The sequence below is a fragment of the Myotis lucifugus genome, unplaced genomic scaffold, assembly GCF_000147115.1.
Source record: "Myotis lucifugus unplaced genomic scaffold, Myoluc2.0 scaffold_511, whole genome shotgun sequence".
NCBI classification, from domain to species: Eukaryota; Metazoa; Chordata; class Mammalia; order Chiroptera; family Vespertilionidae; genus Myotis; species Myotis lucifugus.
Window position 1 is genome coordinate 482,113 of NW_005871559.1, and position 13,943 is coordinate 496,055.

The window sequence follows — 13,943 nt, forward strand, 5'->3', positions numbered from 1 at the left end:
TCATCAGGGGTGGGGCTGGCTGGGGGGTGGAGCTGTGGGCCGGTCCGGGTGGTGAGGGCCCATCGGGGGTGGGGCCAGCTGCAGGGAGGGGCTGCAAGAGGTTGGCCGGTCAGCCTTACCCCCAGATGGATCAGGCCAGTTCGCTGGCCACAGCGACTGGTCGTTCTGGTTATGGTGTTGTGGTCGCTGGCTTTTTATATATAGAGATAGATATGTGTTTGCTATAGCAAACATTTTCCATTTTAACTGTCCTCCTCCTCTCTGACCACAGTCCTGCCCTACCCTGTGGAGTGAGCTCTGTGAGTGGAGCGGTCAGCGGGGTCGCAGACGTAAGCTAAGAAACCAGGCAGGAGGCTGGTTGCCTGGAGTCACGCTGACCCTTGCCTGGCCTGAGCGCTCAGTGTGGGAACGGGCCTTGGAGCTCGGGCGCGTTCATGGGCTCGGCACAGCGGCCTGATTCTCTCAGCAGAACGGGACTGGAACTCACCCAGGGGAAATTATTTTCCTGGGGCCTAAATTTAGTCCAGGGAGCTTGAACATTATGTCATTCCCTGAACTCACTCAGCAGTAAACAAGTTCAAAGCAAGGTCGACAGCTGGCGACCAACCGGCTTTGTCCCACAGGCAGCGTGCACCCACCTGGGGAGGCTGTGTGGGGGGAGCTCTGGCAGCCCTTGGCAGTGGGCAGGTGGGCCTGGCCCGCTGTGATGGTCCCGCCTGAACCACGCTGGGCACCTGGACAGGACCAGGGGCCTGGGTGGCTGGAAGGGGATCCTGGTGTGGTTCCCACCTGGACCTGGAAAGCTTGTGTGGGGGGAGAGTACGGGGGCGGGGGGGTGAGGATGGCAGTTATGAAAGGTCTTAACCTGGGATCGGATTCCTGCAATGGGCCCTCTAAAGGGAGACACAGGCCCGGGCCAGGCAGCTCAGTTGGTTAGAGAAAGCAGGACGGGGAAGCAGCCGGGATGTGGCCCACACCTGGTCCTGCACAGCCCCGCCCTAGTGTGTCCCCCCCCCCCCCCCAATGGCTCACCAGGCCCTTCCTAGCGCCAGGCTCGGCCAAGCATTCTGCTCTCTCGCTTACTTTCCTGTAGTGACCCGACAAGAGAGGCAACTTTTATTTGTCTCGTCTCATAAACAAGGAAACAGGAAGGCGTGTAGGAGTGGACACGGTCAGCCCAAGGCCACACAGCTGGCAAGCGCCGGCCCAGATGTGACCAGCTCGTCCTGTGTTCACGCGCCCTGGCTCGTGATCGTGCGGCGGTCTGGGAGGGGGACTCGCCGCCCAGCACCCAGCGAGGAGCGACTGCACAGCAGGGGCCCGGGAAAGATCAAATTTTTAAAAGTACGGTTTCTACTGAGTGAGTTTGGCTTTCATTCATATCATCGTAAAGTCAACTCATTTGTAAATCAGGGCCCGTCTATATGTGAACATTCTCATTTAAAGGGGGTCCAGACACCTCAACATAAACAAACACAGACCCATGTAAACACACTCACACGTCCTCCACAATCAGACCACTTAACGCCTCCTCCACTCCCCCCTGGTGCAGCGCCACCCCCTCTCACCTGGACGATGGCAGCAACCCTGCCCGCGCCCGCCCCCCTATGTTCACAGCAACCAAAGTCAAAGTGCTCCTTCAGATCTTGGCACGCAAGCTCCCAATGGCTCCCAGCGCACTCGGCATGGAAGTCAGGGTCTTCTAAGTGGCCTTCTGAACCCTGCACACGCCAGGCCCCGCCTCCTCTGGGGTCTCACTGTCTGAGCCCCTCGCCCCGCCCGCTCTCCTCCAGCCACACCGAGCATGCTCCTGCCTCAGGACCTTTGCACGGGTCCCCTCTGCTCGCGGTGCTCGCCCAGTTATCCCAGGCGGCTTCCTCCCTCGCCTAATTTGCTGGGTGAGGCTCCCCCGGACCACCGATTTAAAACCACAATATCCCCCATAAAGGGGCCAGACTCCCCATCCCCCTTTCTTACTTTATCATTCTCCAGAACACTTACTTTTCAGATGCTAGACTGTGTGATTTTTAAATTGCCCCCCAAGAACAGGAGCCCCAGGCATCACCTTTCTTCCGGGGCCGGTGCATGGCAGGGCCTCCTTAAAGGCCTGTCATCGCCCTGGCTGGTTTGGCTCCGTGGCTAGAGCATCGGCCTGCGGACTGAAGGGTGCCGGGTTCAGTTCTGGTCAAGGGCACATGCCTGGGTTGCAGGCTTAACCCCCGGTGGGGGGGGGGGGGGGGCGTGAAGGAGGCAGCCAAACAATGATTCTCTCTCATCATCGATGTTTCTATTTCTCTCTCCCTCTCCCTTCCTCTCTGAAATCAATACAAATATATTAAAGAAGAAAAAAAAAGACCGCCATCGCCTGCCTGGACAGAAGGCTGGACTGTCTGGATGGGAAGAGGCCCCCGAGCCCAGCCCTGAGGGCACGTACCTTCGGCCCCAGGGGAACCTCCTTTGCCCTCCGGCCCTGGGCCTCGTCGGCCTTGGTGCTGGTGCCCTCGCAGGGCATGGAAGGGGGTTGGGGTTCCGGGCCGGGGGCTGGAATTGCTGCCTTTTCTCCCTTTTTGAAGGGGGGAAGGCGTTCCGCTTATGGAGCTTCTGGTTGGCTGTTGTCATTCTGGGGGGGGGGAACAGAAAGCCCCAGGTGAACTTCCCGCAGCTGCTGGGGGACGGCGGGTGGGGGGCTCAGCTTTGCCCCACGCCTTCGCCGCCCACAGGACGCTTTTCCAGGCAAGGGGACACCGGCCCCTCCGGAACCTCTGAACGGGCACACCCAGTGCCCTCCCCCACCGGCTCCGGGAGCCCTGTGTTTGGAAGCAACCAACCACAGAGGCCTGGCACATTTTGAGTCTCTGGGGGCGTCTGAGGCCTGGTTCTGGGTGAGGAGACCAGACGTCGTGTGTGCTTGGCTCGGAAGTCACACGGAGGCCGAAGCGCAGTGCATGGGGCGGCGCTGCCGAAATGTTTCGTCCGGTCTGATCGCGCCTCTAACCGACTCCCACTTGATCCCAAACAAAAGGGAGAGAAAAGCTACCCCAGAAAGTGGGATATTCCACAGGACAGCCGGCCAGGCTCTGCTAGTCAATACCACGAAGGGGGAGAAGGATCAGGGAAGATTACTGTAGATGAAAAAGAAATTTAAGCGCTCTAACAGCTAAACATGATGTGAGAACACTATGTAAATCCTGTGTTGAACGTGCCAGTTGGTAAGAGACGTTGGGGGATGACTGGGGAATTTGAATACAGCTTTAAGTCTAAAAGACATTAAGGAGTTATTCTTAATTTTGTTAGGGTTGATGGTACACCAGGCACACAGCATACCAATGTCATTCATTAGTGATGCGTGCTCAAATGTTCAGGTACAGACTTAAGTATCACGATGAAGGGAAATTTACTTTAAAATGCTCTAGCCCTGGCCAGTGTGGCTCAGTTGGTTGGGTGTAGTCCTGTGCACCAGGTTGTCGCCGGTTCAATTCCCAGTCAGGGCGTATGCCCAGGTTGCAGGCTCAATCCTTGTGTGTGTGTGTATGGGGGGGGGAGTTAGGGGGGGAGGGGGGCGTGTAAGAGGTAGCTGATTGATGGTTCTCTCTCTCGCCCTTCCTCTCTCTCTAAAATCAATTTAAAAATTAAAAAAAGAGAAATGCTGCCCTAGCCGGTTTGGCTCAGTGGATAGAGGGTCAGCCTGCGGACTCAAGGGTCTCAGGTTTGATTCCGGTCAAGGGCATGTACCTTGGTTGCGGGCACATCCCCAGTAGGGGGTGTGCAGGAGGCAGCTGATCGATGTTTCTCTCTCATAGATGTTTCTAACTCTCTATCCCTCTCCCTTCCTCTTTGTAAAAAAATCAATAAAATATATTTAAAAAAGAAAGAAATGCTCTAGCACAAGCTACATACCATTTTCAGAATTCCCTGAACTTTACTCTCAAGAGCTGTGCATTTTTGATACGCACATTGTATTTCAATCAGAAAAACGTTAACACATTTTTAACAACAGAAGAGGCAGAAATGGCATATATCAGTGGAAATCTAGGTGGTAGGTATATGGGGATGATTAGCAGTACTACTCTCTCCATTCTTCTCTCTTATGAAATTTTTCACAATAAAAAGAAAAACAGGAAAGAAAGTTATTTGGGCAATGACATTGGTGGTTGAGCGGGTGGCACAGCTGGGGGTCCCGGGGCACATACACCCTTTGCTTTGGATCCCCTTTCATGGGCAAAGAGAGTCACCTTAAACTGCAGCTTTTCAAGCAGTGATTTCAAAAACACGACCACAATCGTACGCTGCTTTTCTGGGCCGTGCCGCACACCTGGGACCAAGGCCATTTTTGTAAAAATTCGAGAGGGGAGATCCATTCGCCCGGGGCACCGGTGACATGTCGGGCAGGAGGGGACCCCAGGGGGAGCACTGGGGACGTTCTGTCTTGATCTGGGCCAGCTCCATGGGCGAGTGCAGTTTGTGAGCGTTCCACGGAGCCACAGGCTTGGGATGTGTGTCCCTCCTCTCGGATAAAAAGGTAAAAGGAGACATAAACCCCAGCGACGCCAAGTCCACGGCAGAGGCTAACGCGCGTCTCCCGCCTGGAAATGCTTGGTGGGACGCTGGTGACAAGCTTTGAAATAAGACAGCGAAGGAAGGAAGGCTGTCGATGTGGATTTACATGAAGCCAGAAACCCAGGGTGGAGCTTCCCAGTAACCAAAGCGAAACAGGAAATACAACACAGCCTTCTGTGTAGTAAGTCAGGCCTCGGAGGCAAAAAGAACATCTCCTGTGAGATTTCTGTCCCTGGGTGAGAAGAAGGTCTTGACTTTATGTTTCTGGGCTGGCGGGGCTTGGAAAAGAAGTTTCTTCTCCTCCACTGAGCCTCTTCCTTGGCACAGAGGCCCAGGCCTGCCCAGCCCTCCTACCCCTTTGCCTGGAATGTGAACGAACCTGCTGGTGAAACAAAATACGACTGAGCCGCTTGGGCCCAGGGGCCTGGCAGGAGAGGGCCGGGCGGCCGGGGGAGCTCACCGTGCATGTCCATCATCCCCGGGGAGGAGCTGTTCTCTGGCGTGGTCACCTCCGAGCCACACTTCTCATCTTTGCCCTTCTTCTTGTTCTTGTTTTTCTGGAGGAGGAAACGGAGCAGAAACGGAGTCACCAGATCGCGTGTGTGTGGGCAGGAGCGAGACCTGGAGGGGGCCATGAATGACTCCCCTTGGAGCCCCCAGGTCCCTGGAGGGCTCCCCTTGGCCTGCACTTGAACATGTCCCGTTAGGGGCCTCCCCTGCTTTGGAATCAGAGCCCTGTGGCGGGAGGTTTCTGGGGCTGGGACAAACCCCCCTGTCTGTGGGGCCAGGACCAACAGGCACGCAAACACCCTGGCTGTCAGGGGTCTCCTCCTCCTTCGGGGGGAGCGTCTGGGGGCCAGGCCATGGTTACCCTCCCAGGGCAGGTACAGCGATGCCAGGGGAGCCATGGGAAAACACAGATCTCGCACACTCCCACTGTGGCCAGGCCCCAGGGCGGCCTCTCTCAGGCACCACAGAGGGAGACGAGGGGAGGAGGGCCGGGGGAGGGGGTGCTTTTGCGTGGGGTTCCACTTTTAAACCTGGAATGGAACGGTGTCAGAAGCGCCCTGTGTCCATCGGTAAGAGGCTCGTTAAATAAATGACCGTGCGTTCGTTCAATGTAATGTGATGCAACAATTACAGAGAGTCAGGCGGCTCTTCATTTAATAACGGGAAACGATCTACGAAAATGCCAGCACTGAACACATTTCAGGTTCTCCAGGACGTTTTCATATAAAAGGTGCGGGGTGGACGGCTGCCATTAACGGTGAAGGAAAGAACAAGGAAGTGAGCTGAGTGGGGTGGGGTCGTGCGCAGGGAAGGGAAACAATTTATAAAAAGACACACAGGAAAGCCCTGGCCAGGGAGCTCAGTTGGTTGGAGTGTCGACCCACACGCCGAAAGCTTACAGGCGCGATTCCCGGTCAGGGCACACACCGAGGTTGTGAGTTCGATCCCCAGTTGGGGTGTGTACGGGAGGCAACCAATTGACGTTTCTCTCTCCCTCCCTTCCTCTTTCTCTAAAGTAATAATAAATAAATAAAAACCCATACACATATCCTTGGGTAAGGATTTAAAAAAAAAGATACACAGACACCCCAGGACCTGGACATTACTGCTTCGTTGCAGGGAAGAGGGAACGAAGGCCCAGCAAGGTGGGGTCCCCTGTCCAACATCACGGGTTTGTCGGGGGTGCTCTGTGCCCAGCTGGAGCCGCCCCGTCCTCCCGACAGCCCGGATGTTGTGTTTACTCTGATAACGGATCCTTTAGACACTTCCAAAATCTAATCAGGACCATTCAAATATATATACACCCCCCCCCCGCGAGATTATAAATTCCTTGAGAGCAGGGGACCACGTCTTCTCAAAGGCAACGGTGTTTATACAACACCTGACGGGTGTGCAAGGCACAGACGACGGCAGAGCCAGGGCTGCCTCTGAGGAGCCTGGTCACACCGTGTCTCCCTCCGAGCGGCCAGCGCCAAATGCCGCAGTGGTCTAGGTCTCGGGGCCGCTGAGGAAGGCAGCTCTGGTGGCTCCACGAACCCAGACCAGACAGAACCAGAAGTGACAAGCACCCATGTTCTCAGCCCAGCGCCCCTCCCCCCAGGAGACTCAAGGCTGGTAACCAAAGACAGCGGCTTTCAACCAGCCTTTCTGGCCCCCTCTAAACCTGCCAATCACGATCCTGTCACCTCCAGGAGCAAATGAAACCATGCAGCTCCATGTGAGCCACCTTCCTGGAGGTGGGGCCAATCACAAGAACGGGAAAGGCACTCCAGGCAGGAGGAACAGCCCCTGCAAAGGCCTGGAGGTGGGACTGTTCAGGATTTTGACTGGGAACTAGAGTAGCTGACCTGGGGTCTGGGGAGTCCCTGGCCGCAGAGCCTCTAAGCTGAAAAACTGCCGGGAGGGTTGTCATCATCCCTCCCTCCCTAAAATCAAGCACAGCCGCTGGGGCTCCCCCTAGTGGGCAGAGTCACCACCCCTCCTGGAGCTACGGGTCTCCAGAGTGGAGAGAGCATGGACCCCGGAGTCAAGACGGACGTGGCCCTTGCTGTGTGACTCTGGGGAAATGGCTTCCCCTCTCTGAGCCCGTGTCCTCACTTGTACAGAGAAGACAGAGATCAGCTCCACAGACTCAGCATGAGAAATAAACGAGGTAATACCCAGCCTATAGTCGGGTGCTACCATGATGGGGAGCATCCGCCGGTCTGTGGGTACCCCTACGGCAGCCCCCAAATCATGGTGCCCAGGGTCCCTGGGGAAGGTGTGTCACCACGGGCAACCCGTGGGGCTCTCTGCCCAAGAGATGCCATGCAGGGGATATTCCAGAGGGCGGGCCCCTCATACTCACATCGTCAACCTTGGGCTCCGTCACAGGGACCCACTTGTAGATCCGCAGGGATGTGTCACCCACCGTCACCCACTTCTTCTCCCTGCGGAGGAGGAGGAAGAGCCTGTTACCAGGGGCTCTGGGGCAGGGCCCTGCTCCGCCCTTGTGGGGGCCCTGACCGCACTCCCTCGGGGCAGCTGTGATGTGGTGGCCGCTCGGGGTTAAGAGGACAAGCGCTATGTCGGCTACCTCAGACTGTGGTGTTCAAGGCTTCGGATGCCTGGAAGGAAGTGCTTGGCAAGACTGGGAGGCGGGAGAGCGGCTGCCATGAGGATGACTCCCCTGGACGAGGGGAACTGGGCCCCAGGTCCCTCCAGCTTCCCCCGCACAGAGCCAGCAGGCCGGGCCAGCCAAGCCCCTCTGGGCCGCAGCGAGGGCTTCAGGCCAGCCAGGTGTTTCCTCCTGGGGGTGGGGTCTGAGGTCGGGGGTGGGGGGGGGTGAGAGAAGCAGGGTCACACAGCTGGACTAACCACCCCTCGCTCTGCCCTCTGGAGCAGCATAGGGGGCAGGAGAGCAGGGCAAACCCCCAAGGGAAGGCCCCAAGCGCCGATACCAAGGGTCGAGGGTCGTAACGGGGAAGCCCAGCCTGGACCGTGGGCAGCAGCCGGTTGGAGAGATGCCCCGAGCCTGGCAGGTGCTTCGGGGCCTTGTCTCCGAAGGTCCCCATCTGCACAGCTGCCCCTACCCCTGCCCGGCCCCATCCTAAACTCCTGGGGGACAGTGTCTGGGGCTCCTGCTGCCAGAGGCGGGCGTATGAGTGAAGAGGAGAAAATCGCCAGCCACTAGGAGGAAGAGGGGTCGCCGGTCTTCACGAAGGATAGTAATGACCCCCCGCTCCTCCCCAGCACTCTGCTCCAAGCCACTGTCATTCTCTAAACTATTGTTCCACCTTGACCCCCTGCAGTCCATAAGCCAGGTCGTATCCCTTCCTGCCCCAAACCCCGGGAATGACCCGCCCGAGGGAGAGCCGGGATTCGAACCCGGGCAGTTCTGGCCCCAGGGTCCACGCCCCTGGCACCATCTCGGGAGAAGTGGGAGGCTGGGGCCAGATGCACCCCTGGAACAGGTGACGTAGTTGCCAGGACCCTCAGCCACTCCAGTGACAAGGTTCCGCCAGAACCGAGGACGGTGCATGGGTGGGCACCTCTGCTCGTGGGCTGTCTAGCACCTTCTCCAACCTCCCTGCCCAGGTCTCAGTCTTGGGCCTTCCCCTCCACGTGGGGTGGGGGGACCTCACGTCACAGCCACCAGGCGCCCCCTTCACCACGGGGGGTTCTGGGTGCCCGAGCAACTCAAAACCACCTCCCCCAAACCACAGACACCTCTGCCCCCGACACTGGACTTCACGGGCCCGCGCGTTCCCTCTGGAGGGAGCGAGGGACCGTTTTACTATCACACGCGTGACCTTTCTGGTATGTTTTCTGTGCTAAGCACGGGACACGCTTGCTCTACTCCTCCCATAACCTTGTGTGGCAAGAACGGTCACCTTCCCCAGGTGGCGGGTAAAGAAATGGAGGCACGGGGAGGTGAAGGCATTCTCCCCGGAGCCAGTACTCACACCTCCCCGGGGGCAGGATGGACCATCCTCAGTCTGAGTCTTCCCCCACCTCCATCCTGAATAGTCAGAAGGTGCCAGGAAGGGACAGGGGCGTTCCAAGAAACAGTCTCAGTGACAAAGCAACAATCATAATAGCCATTGTGTGCCCAGGCCTCGGGCCAAGCCTTTTGTTTACATGCCCTCTCTCCCAGACATCACCGACAGGCCTACGAGAGGGGGACTACTATCACCCCACTTTACAGACGGGGAGACGGGCGGTCCGGAGCGGTGAGACCACTAGTTCATAGTCACGTAGCTACTCAATGGCAGAACCGGGACTGGACACAGGCTGTGACCCCAGAGCCCACCTTCTGCGCTTCTGTCTCCCGTGAAAATGAAGAATCCATTCCACAGAGCACATCAGCAACAGATGCTGGGCAGAAGTGCCAACTGCTGGTACCTGTGCACGCGACCAGAGGCACTCACCGCTCACAAGGCCTCAACTGGCTGCCTGAGCCTGGGCTCCAGTAGGTCAGCAAATCCACAGTTTGATCGTGTTAAAAACAATAACGAAAAACACACAGCCAGTGTGGCTCAGTGGTTGAGCACTGACCTATGAACCAGGAGGTCATGGTTTGATTCCCAGTCACGGCACATCCCGGGGTTACAGGCTCTATTCCCAGTAGGGGGCGTGCAAGAGGCAGCTGATCAATGATTCTCTCTCATCATTGATGTTTCTATCTCTCTCTCCCTCTCCCTTCGTCTCTCAAATCACTAAAAAAAAATTATAATAATTTTTTTAAAAGAAATTGACTTGTAACACACAAGACACCTTTCAGATCTGGCCCCGGGAAAAGCCAGCCAACAGCCATGACCACCCTGGACCAGGTCTGGGTTTGCCGGCCACACAACAGTGAAGATGAATCTTTGCAATGGCAGGTGCTTCTCAGAGAGGTTACAGGCCCTACAGGTGATGAGTTCAACACAAGCAGGTTGTCCTGATGCCCCAGCTGGCAACCCTTGGCCGAGTCCCCAGGTCACTGTGCTCCAGTTGCATTTCTAGGTGTGGACTCTGAGGGGCTATGGGACACAGAGTAGAGAGTTAAAGCCCGACCTCGGGCCTGCCATTCGGCCAGCAGCCAGCCAGGCAGAGACGGGGCCCGGAGCTCAGGTGTGAGTCACTGAGCGAGCACCAGGGACGAGCAGGGATCTCACAGACATGTCGCGTGAGCTCCGGGGTCTCATCAAGCGGGTGGCTGGACAGCGCCGTGGGAAACACACCACATGGGCGCAGAGGAGCAGCGGAGCTCCCACTACCGCCCCCAAACCCATCACCCCGGGCACACGGCCCCACCCCCAATGAGGGTTCTAAGCTGCAGTCATTTACCTTACATCTCAGGTGGCAAATGAGTGGCCAACAGGCCGTTTTGTCTGGCCTGCACGGTGCTTTTAAAAATGTGAATCAGCCCTAACTGGTTTGGCTCAGTGGATAGAGCATTGGCCTGCGGACTGAAAGGTCCCAGGTTCGATTCCGGTCAAGGGCATGTACCTTGGTTGCCGGCACATTCCCAGTGGGGGGTGTGCAGGAGGCAGCTGATCGATGTTTCTCTCTCATCGATGTTTCTAACTCTCCCTCTCCCTCTCCCTTCCGCTCTGTAAAAAATCAATAAAACATATTTTAAAAAAATGTGAATCAGTTTGCCAAACTTTACAAAAAAGCAAAAGAAAAAAGTCAAACAACATAGAAATCCAGACTCCTGGCTACTCTCAAAAACATGATCTGATCACAAGGAGCCCACATACCCTCCTCCCCAGCGTCTGAGGCTCCCTCAGATCCCCCAGCTCTCCCCACCTGTAGACACCAGGCCCACCCCAACCTTGCCATGAAGCCACCCCTGGGCGCACCGAGCCCTCCTGCCTTGATGGTCCCCGGTAACCACATGCTTAAGGATCTGTCTTCCACCTCAGACTTGGGCTCCTGGGTGAAAAGACTAAGTGAGGTCCTAGCTATAGAAGCAGAGCCCCCCTTCAGCACGGGCTCCTATATAAACTACAAGTACCCACCCAGAATCTCCGGCCAAGGCCAATTTCCAATGTTCTCCCAGGTCCAGGTCCCAGGGCAAGACTATTTTGGGGTCACTTGGTTCCCTCAGCGAGAGCTCTAAATCCCTCACTTTGTGTTCATTTCCCAGAGCTGGTCCTCGATGCCTTGGGAGGCCTGGCTGACAGCTGCCCTTACCCTCACTAGGCCGAGACTCACTTGGCCTGCCCTGTGTCTGGCAGGAGGGCACCCTCCGGGGTTCCCAGGTGAGGCCCTAGGCCCACCCCCCCTCCCCCCAGGGACAATGGGAATCCTTGGGAACAGGCCTGTCTCTGTCGACCACAAGATACTGAGGGACCCTCAGACCAAAGGCCCAGGGGGTCCCCAGCCTAAGCCTACCTCTCAGCCCAAGCCTTTGCCTCCGGCCCAAGAACCCCGCCTACCCTGCTCTTCTCCTCACCTGGCCCAGTTTCCGGAAAGGGGCCCCCCCACATTGTCCTTCCCTCAGCCTTCTCTGGCTGCCTCACACTCTACCCGCCTGCCCTGCTGGGGCACCAGACAGGAAGGAGAGGCTCAGCAGCTCTGGACAGGCTGGTCACGGCTGGTGGCTGGCTTTTCTGGGGGCAGGGGTGGGGGCGGGGCGGGGGCAGGGTAGGGGCAGGGGCTGGCAGAGGGGCACGGGTGGGGTCCCTGGGGCTGGGGAGAAACACCACCCGAGGCTTCCACACTGAATGGCATGCCAGACGTGACCACCTTTATCCTCTGGGTAAAATACAGACAGCTGAACCGCATTTGAATTTCAGATAAACAATGAATAATCGTTTTCGTATAAGTATGGCCCAAAAGAGTGCACGGGACATACTTACGATGCAGGGAAATATTTTAAAAAATAATTTTGTTGTTTACCTGAAATTCAAATTTAACTCAGTGTCCATGAATTTATTTGCTAAATCTGGCAGCCCAGCCTCCCAGCCAGCAGTGACTGCACGTTAGGTGGCCACGCAGTTAATAAACAACCCAAAGTCTGCGGGATGGACGGGAAGGCCCATCCTAAAGGCAGCGTGAAGGTGAGATTTGGCTTCTCCAGGCAGGGGAAACCCAAGACATAAGGCAAAGTTTTGTGTGTGGTTTTTTTGTTTGTTTTTTTGCTTAGAAGGGGCAGGAAAAAAAAAAAAAGAAAGAAAAAAAATCAGCAAAATGTAAGTTTCTGTGGAGCCCCCCTTACCATAAAAACAACATTTAATGGCGGCTCCCGTGTACAGGGATGAGTGCTGGTGGAGACATGATTTTATTTTTTTGGGGGGGGGGGGGGTGGGGGGAGGAGGGGAACAGGACCCCGAGGCCATGGTTAGAGAAGTTACCTGGTTTGTCTAAGGTCAAACAGGAACTGAACTGGCTGCTGGGCCCTGGGATCCCAAAGCCTGAGGTCTTTAGAGGACATGACAAATTGTTTCCCAAAAGGAGGGAGGAGATCCGTTCTCCTCCCCTCCCCCCAAACACAGGCCTGGCCCTCAGTGGGGCCCACGGGGTGGAAAACCCCATCCTTCCATCTGCCCTCCCTGCAGAGCAGCTGGCAGGCGGGCGGGCAGGAGCAGCTGTCTGGGTGCAGGGCCTCTGCCTCGCTGGGAACCTGGGGCAGAGGCCCCACCACGCCTCCTGGAACAGGGACTGTGGGGTCGCTTGCCCCCAGCCCCTTGCTCAGCTCCAGGCCGGTGGCAGTAGGGACTCAGGCCCAGACACCCGTCTTCTTTGCCCAGGAGCTCAGGGGACAACTCCAGCCTTCCCTCTGGGAACCCCACAGGAGAAGGGGCTGTGTGGGCTTGCTTTCCTGTGTGTGTTTTGGCCTGCAGCTGTTTCTGCCATTTTTAAATGGCTCCAGTCGGCCTGGGGGGGTGCCCGGCGCACTAGGGGAGCTCCCACGGCTCGGAGGACTTGGATCTCAACTTTGGAAAGCCTCCCCTTCTCACGGTTCTGAAAATTCTTTGTCCCACTGGAGCCAAACCCAGCCCTCCGCCGGGCATCCGGCCATCTGCAGACAGCCCTTTCCATAGGAGGCCCGCGAGCACGTGGATTTTATTGATTTTCCTCTTGCCTTTTTTGTTGGGTTGACTCGGAAAGGACAGCTAACTTGCGATCCGGCGAGACTGGATCCTCGCCCCCTGTGGTTTTTAGAGACCGAGGCGTTACTTAAGAAATGACACCCCTAAACATAAACATAGCCCGCCAAGGGGGGTGGAGGTGGCGGAGGGGGTGGGGGTGGGGCGACCAATTCTCATGCTTTAAATAAAGGGTCCAGACCAGCCCGCCGGCGCTGACACGTGAGAGCATCGCGGCTGCTCCTCTCCCTCCCTGACCCTGGTAGAGCCGTGGGAAAAAAATAATGAAGTTGAAATCCGGGAGCTGCGAGTTTTCAACAAGTCCGCCTCGACCCGGCGATCTGGGCGCCCCAGGCCCGGCCCTCGGGCCGGTTCCGAGTCAGACCCCGCCGACGCCGAACAAGCGTTCAGTCTGTTCAGTACAACGAGGCTCAGCCGGACACTCTCTCGCGAGCCGCAGAAACACGCGCGGCCAACCCGGGTCCCCGGTCCCCGGTCCCCCCGCTCGGAGAACAAAACAACGGCTCCCTCCCCAAAACAAACACGAGCTGCTGCTGGTTTGGGGAAGGCAGACGCGGCCCAGGACCGGTTTCTGGCAAAAACACACACCACATTCGCTCGCCCGAGCCCCGCGCCTGGGTGCCGAGCGGAGAGGGTGTAGGGGTGCCCCGCGCTCCGGGCCCCCGCGGCGCCCCCTCCTCGCGCTCGCCCCCATCTTGCTTCCCCGCCAAGAGCCCTCGCTCCAGGCAGCCCAAAGCGCTAAATTTAAACGGCTCGCGCTCTGCAACTCCGCAGACTCGAGGGCGCCGGGCCTGG

General features: G+C 57.3%; 1 protein-coding gene across 1 annotated transcript in view; it reads right to left on the bottom strand.

The window, feature by feature from the left end:
* Positions 1-13,943, bottom strand: part of BCL7A (BCL tumor suppressor 7A) — a 23,372-nt gene that overhangs the window by 8,194 nt on the left and 1,235 nt on the right. Inside the window, exons 3-6 of the mRNA XM_023745040.1 lie at positions 7,415-7,496; positions 5,018-5,114; positions 4,912-4,936; positions 2,435-2,559 (exon numbers count right to left, since the gene is read on the bottom strand). Coding sequence (XP_023600808.1) covers positions 2,435-2,559; positions 4,912-4,936; positions 5,018-5,114; positions 7,415-7,496 — 329 coding nt within the window. The remainder of the gene's footprint in view (positions 1-2,434; positions 2,560-4,911; positions 4,937-5,017; positions 5,115-7,414; positions 7,497-13,943) is intronic.